Below are 6,653 nucleotides of genomic sequence, written 5' to 3'. Positions count from 1 at the left end.
TTTATGATCAGTACCGTGCGGTGCTAATGCATACGAGGACACACTCTTTACACGATTGTTGTGTGCCCACACGACACAGCCTATGGGTCGGCTAGTGTATGCTATAAACCGATAACAGCTGCCGGGGTCATCTGGTAATGTCCACGCCGGTGGGCGATTAGTACAGTTCTCGGAGCACGGTAAAAGAACAATAGACATTGGGACGCTAATGTGGATTTCTCTTCAATTCTTTCGCATGAATGTTTCTACGGAACATATCTATTGGTGCCGATCCTAAAGAGATGTCTACATCCTGGTCCCGGAGCGATCTCCTCTTGTAATCAAGTATCTCTATTTTGAAGATCCTCAAAATTAAAATCTTTCACATACTTCATAATGGTACATCTTGATCGTGATACGATGGCGCTTCGATAAGAGTTTTCTCCACATTAGGAGCTTTTCACATGTGGCCCTATCACATCCTGCAGATCAGAGCTCAAGGTGAGAATACCACATATCCTAGAGCAAAAGGCTGTTATGATCTCACTTCCATTCTTCAGGGCGAAGAATTTAACACACGAGATAGATGGATTTACTGCACATACACTTCGATTAACATCTGCATAATGAATCCCTTTATTTGTTGAACAGATTCATTAGACTATTTGTCTCTTAAGGTCAATTGCTACTTAGAAGGAAAACAAGAAAAGGACATTACTGGAGCAGGGCGAGATTTTAGAACAAAAGGAAAACAACTCAAGCTAGAGTTTTCAGGTTTTCTCAACAATTGGACACATTATGTTTCTCATTTTCTAACGCACTTTAAATTAACCAACAAAAAGAAAACAATGCTAGAACAATTAGCTTGATCTGATTACGTTCTGTTCACAACAGATGTAGGTCTTCTGTTACGTTTTATTACACAATGATTCGTTCCATCACATTAGTTGCTACACCCATCATCATCGTTTCGCTCAGAACCTACCACTCGCCAACGGGGTTTTGCTTTCGATCCTGCAATTTGTCTGATACTATGTTCACTATGGCCCTGTAATGATATTTCACCATCGCAGTAATGATATTTTGCATTACCCTTTTTTTCCTTTCCTTTCCTTCCTTTCCCATTTATTCACACCGCTCGGCCGATTGTGCGGACAGTCTGTACATATCTTAGTAAAATTATGACATTCCAAGAAAAAACGGATACATTTAGTAAATTCTGCTTGTTTACGGTTACTGAATGTTTTGCCCAATCGTTCATGAATTTTTATCTGGTTTTTTAAATTTACATTCAACACTAGTTCCGTATTTGTCTACCAGTTATCGAAAATTCTCCAAGCGAATGACGCCTCAATCAATTCTACTCTCGTTTGGAGTACTTTTACAATCTAACAGTCGTTCGAACACACACGAAAAAAAAAGATTACAGGTGAAAGAATACGCGTACGGCTTGTTGTTGGCTGCAACATACAATAATTGCAATTTTTATGCCATCAACCAGAAGCACCCTCTCTCCCTCACCCGTTTTACACCCTACGCTACAAAACCTGGTAAAGTGAACGTGATTTTGTTTTTTGTTTTTTTTTGCCTTTGTTTCGTCCACCGCTTTTGCCTGTTGCTTTTACACTTATTTATAGTGCCACGGATCGACGCGCACTCCCTCTTTGTATGCTAAGCCTCGGTTTCGCTGGCTTCTACAATGCAAAAACCCCTTTTTTCGGGCAGCGCAAATATGCTGCCGGAATAGGATGTGCAGAAATAAATAACATTAATAAAAACCGAATACGAAAGGACAGGGATGATACCGGCGAAGATTACTATCGATGCGGCTATTAACGGTAATAAATTATGAAATTGCTTTTCTTCTACCATTAAAACAAATAAACGAAACGAACGCAAAAGGTACGCCCCGGAAATTGGAGCGGCAGCCACTAACACGCATTCAAAAGCCCTGATCGTGCTGACCGTTTTACCGCGCTTCTGCCATTTCGGTACGAAACCGATAAAGTTATTATAACTTAAATTGCAACAATTTATTAACGGTAAGCTCCTGTGCTTCTGCTGCAGCACCGGTGTCGTCGTCTATCATCCGGCGACAATCGGTGCATGTTGGAGAAAAATAATTTAAAGCAATCAGCGTACAATCCGGCGTGCGGGTTATCCTGCACAAATTCAATATTTGAATGTGCTCTCTCTCTCTCTCTCTATCTCCCTCTCTTTACTGCTTTCTCGCTATTTTATGTCGTTTGCTATCTCCTGCAGTTCTCTTGGCTTGTAGTAGAGTCAGTTGGAACAAGAAACAAGTTATCCGCGCTATTATGTTACATCATGGCAAAGAACGGTTTGACGTCCTCATCTTTTAAATTAAGCCCACCGTTTATCGTCACAATGGACCGCTGCTGTTCCGTTTGTGAAGGTTTGCCTGTTGGAAAAAGCATTTTTAGTTGGGGCGGGAAAGAAACATATGAAAAATTGGAAACTCAAAACATATTAAAAAACTACTTTTTCTACTTTTACAAAACAAACACACAAATTGTCATCATTCTCAGATTGAAAGTTCATATTCGTAATTTACAACCCTTACTTACAATACTTATCGTCCGCATGGATGCGAATGTGGCTGTTCAAGGTACTGGACTGCCGGAACTGTTTACCGCAAACCGAACACTCGAACGGCTTTTCGCCGGTGTGAATCTTCAGATGGTTCGAAAGCGTTCCCGTTTGGCGAAACGTTTTGCTGCAGTACGTGCATGCGTACGGTTTTTCACCTGCGAACCGAAGATTATTAATTTGCAGACCGCGCGCAGATTGTAGCCGGCGCGACAACCGGAATAGCTTACCAGTGTGAATTTTTATATGATTCGCTAGGGTCGTCGTCTGGCGGAACTCCTTCGGACAGATGCTGCATTTGAAGGGTTTTATGCCTTAAAGACAGAGGGTTAGGAACCTGTTATCAGGTCAATATTGTCTAGATGGGAAGGAGGGTAGAGAGAAGCTGTGATCACATAAGACACGGAATGTTATTGATCATTCATTTAAACAAACATTTCATTCATTCGCATTCGTGTTTTGCGTTAAACTTTCGTTTTTTTTTATCAGCAATGATCTTTTATACGTTTTGTGTACTTCTTTTTTACATATGCTTTGAAAACGAGGTAACAAGTTAAAATTATGGCTTCATTCATTGATAAATGGACTTGTCTCAAGCTATATAGATCAAGCAATCAGGCAACAGATCTCTCTGCTGCAAGTGCTACGTATATGTCTATTCCTTGCTTTGCAACCCTCACCCTCAAGCGATAGGCCACAGTTACTTACAAAATTTATCATCCGAATGAATCCGGATGTGACTGTTGAGCGTGCTGGATTGACGGAACTGTTTGCCGCAAACCGAACATTCGAACGGTTTTTCGCCGGTGTGTATTTTCTTGTGGTTGGACAGGGTACTTAGCTGCCGGAACTGTTTGTCACAAAAGTTACAACTAAAGGGTTTTTCACCTACAAAGAGAAGAATATAAAAAATACGTTCAAACAGGGTTTTCTTTACGCATGCAGAATCAAACAAATGATACATACCTGTATGAATTTTCATATGATTCGATAGTGTAGTCGTTTGGCGAAACTCCTTCAGACAGATCGTGCACTTGTACGGTTTTTCGCCGGTGTGTATTTTCATGTGGTTGGTTAGTGTGCTCAGTTGGCGAAACAATTTGTTGCATTCGGTGCAGGCGAACGGTTTCGAGCAGTTGGAAATTTTCACACCCGTACTTTCCAGCGCCTGCTGTGACATCGGGACGACTGTCGATTGAGCTGCTACGATGAACGATGGAAAATTTTGTTTCTTTTTTTGTTTTGTTGTCAAATTCCACCCTGTTGGATGCTGGGCAAGTGGCCACAGATCGTATGCAAGCGGGAACTACTCAGCTGTACCGGAAGGAAGTAGCCCTGCTATTGTTGTCGTTCGGTTTTCTCTTGTTGTTTCGAAAGTGCGTTTTAATGTACTATCACAGCCATGGGGATGTTTCGAGGGACTATCAGTTTAACGTCGTCATGCTAGTTAGGAAAGGGAAGAATACGTAATTACGTGATAAAGTTATGTATAATTTTATGTATTTCAAAGCGAAACATAAACACGATGACCATCGTTTGGCATTATGCACAGCACACACCCTCCTCCGAGATTCGGTTTGCGCGAGTATTGGTTTCGAAAACAAACCCACCCCTTCGGCTGCTTCACCCACCCCTTCAGAAAACACCCAACATGCTCTCTTTGCTGCAGCTTTTCCCGAGCCTTTGGCGAATGGAAATCAACCATCGTACCTAGTATATCTTGTTGCAGAACAGTCTTGGTGAGGTGCACGATGGCATCCCAGGAAGTTACACACCAGGATTTACACCAGAAAACCCCTCAAATGCACACGGCTGAAACGAGTCAACAACATCCACCGAACCACATGCATAGTTTGCACAAGATTCTTCGCCACACGCTATTTGCTGCAGTACATTTATTTTAGCACATCTTCCTCACTGTCCATGTTTGCGAATGTTTACAATACCGTCGTCCACTTCCGGTCAAACAGAAACCGACCACGAGTCCGGAACACGCGAAAAAACAACACACTCCGACCCCGTTTTTCCGATCCAGGTTTTTACATCAACTCAAGGGTGCTATTGCAACTGCTGTCATTTTGTGTCAAATCGTTCGTTTCGTTGTCAATCGAAAAGGAAACTTCATACATAAAAAATGGAAAACGCACGTCTATATCCCACGCTAGCGTTCGCAATACCTTCCACGATTTGACAGTTGAGCGTTTGGTGGTGTGCGTGAATTCGTTCCCATTTCAGCCGGGTGCAGTACTAGAGCGATGGAAAGCCATTTTTGGAAAGAAAGATTTTCATTTTAATACAAATATGGAATAAATTTGCAACGATTTGAGTGACGAATAAATTAGAAACAAGGTAAAATAATGTGAGAATCAATTTCCTTGCTGAATATTATGAAAATCTGCTTATTTATTGCTAATACTGCTTTCAGGAAAGAAAAGTACTAGAGTACTGCACAGTGGGCTTTTCAAATAAAGCCATAATTTATGGTCAAATAGTTCGTTACAAACATTAAAAAAGTTATTTAAATAATAGTTTAAATTTTTATTTCTTTTTCTGCATATACAACAAAAAGTATATTGCCAAAATTATTTAAATGGGTTATTACTAAAGTCACGATTATAAATCAATTAATTTCAAAATTAAAACGTAATCCATTATAAGAAATTTAAATTTTAGATACTCAATTTATTGTAAAATATTACATCTAATCAAGAAAATTATGTTAAACAATTATTTCCCAGTACGAAAAACTAAGAACAATTGCCTTTCATAGTATTTATTGTTCAGAAAACGTTGTAGTATGAACACAAAAAACACAATAAGAATAACGTATTTGGGTGAAAATTATACACTTTGTGTTGTCCAATGTCTACACAATGCAATCGCTGGCGAAGATAACATTAATGAAACTGGAGAAACATCACCACACTCATTAAGGTCACGCCTCGTAAGCATTACAATTGACATGTTTCACGAACCAGAACTTATCCCAAAAACCAACTCGTCTGTATGTTCCTTTATTTGTGAGCACAACCTAACCCCGTCCTCAACCACCGAATGAGACTTTCATTTTTCAAAGTTCCTTGCTCTGGTAAAATCCCCCTTCTCGGCGATTCCTTACGTTATCCATCCAATCCCAAATGATCTCGCAAGGGGTTTTGCCTCCACCGGATGATCAAGATCAACAAACTGCGAGGGACATCCTGGTGCGTTTGGACATCCTGGTGATGCCGATGAAGCTACCCATTTGAAATTGGATGCCCCGTAAGAAGCCGGCAGCACAAAGTTCATCATATCCGTGGGAAAGCTTTTTGCGACGTTAGGAGCCTTCACTACCTGCCACCGTGACAAGAATGCTGCGAAGAGATCATATCGTGATTTTGGGAACTCAATGAAAGTCAGTTTAACGATGAAATGCATACAATAAAAAGACAAACAGAAGAACAAACGACTACCCTTGGACGTAACCCGATTGCCCTTAAAGCTAAAGTGCAAGTTAGCCTGTGTTGAAAATAAATTTTCTGCTTCTCGCTTAACCTCCGCGCAATGCAAGTTCTCGATCGAGCTGCCAACAAAACGAGGCGCACACCTGCAAAACGGAGGAATTCGCCCGAATCTACGAATTTGGCAGTGAAATTGAAAAGCTTTTGCAATTTACCACAAGAAAGAAAGGATCTCTGTGTGTCCATGGGAGTGAGCGAAGGAGAGAGAATGGATCCATCTTTATCACGACTTCAATGCGCACTCCCTTCCGGGCACTTTGTACACTTACTGTCGGGTTCGTTGTCCACTTGCAGCCATCCTGGGGTAGGATGAGCTGCTGCCACGGTCGACGATGGACGGGAAGGAAGAACAATACTTTAGGCACTTTCACCCAGTCATACAGATTGATGCTCGATTGTGCGACTCCTCCTTTGCAGGGAGCAACCCCAACAGCAGCAGCATCATGCTGGCTGCGAACGAAACAACTTACGTAATTATGATTCCACAACCGCTCCCGGCCGCGGTTTATGTTGTATTTTACGTCGGTCGTCCCCTTTACAGCCCGATGTGTACCATCAGTTTTT

General features: G+C 41.3%; 1 protein-coding gene across 1 annotated transcript; it reads right to left on the bottom strand.

The window, feature by feature from the left end:
• Nucleotides 1-839: 839 nt before the first annotated feature.
• LOC125772178 (gastrula zinc finger protein XlCGF49.1-like) lies at nt 840-4,675 on the bottom strand. The gene is made up of 6 exons (XM_049443632.1): nt 4,300-4,675; nt 3,556-4,032; nt 3,298-3,477; nt 2,820-2,903; nt 2,568-2,747; nt 840-2,401 (listed from the first exon to the last, which is right to left on the bottom strand). Exons 2-6 carry the CDS (start codon nt 3,767-3,769, stop codon nt 2,301-2,303), a joined length of 759 nt encoding a protein of 252 aa, XP_049299589.1. The 5' UTR covers nt 3,770-4,032; nt 4,300-4,675; the 3' UTR covers nt 840-2,300.
• Nucleotides 4,676-6,653: the final 1,978 nt, after the last annotated feature.

Source organism: Anopheles funestus, chromosome 3RL (genome assembly GCF_943734845.2).
Source record: "Anopheles funestus chromosome 3RL, idAnoFuneDA-416_04, whole genome shotgun sequence".
NCBI classification, from domain to species: domain Eukaryota; kingdom Metazoa; phylum Arthropoda; class Insecta; order Diptera; family Culicidae; genus Anopheles; species Anopheles funestus.
This window is presented reverse-complemented; position numbering and strand designations above follow the sequence as displayed.

What these genes read in the sequence shown, in the direction of transcription:
- LOC125772178 (XM_049443632.1), bottom strand. Translation starts at nt 3,769, where the DNA reads ATGTCACAGCAGGCGCTGGAAAGTACGGGTGTGAAAATTTCCAACTGC. An exon ending in TCATTCGGATGATAAATTTT is followed by an intron (nt 2,904 to 3,297) that starts GTAAGTAACTGT and finishes TCTGTCTTTAAG; the next exon opens with GCATAAAACCCTTCAAATGC. An exon ending in TCATATAAAAATTCACACTG is followed by an intron (nt 2,748 to 2,819) that starts GTAAGCTATTCC and finishes TTCGGTTCGCAG; the next exon opens with GTGAAAAACCGTACGCATGC.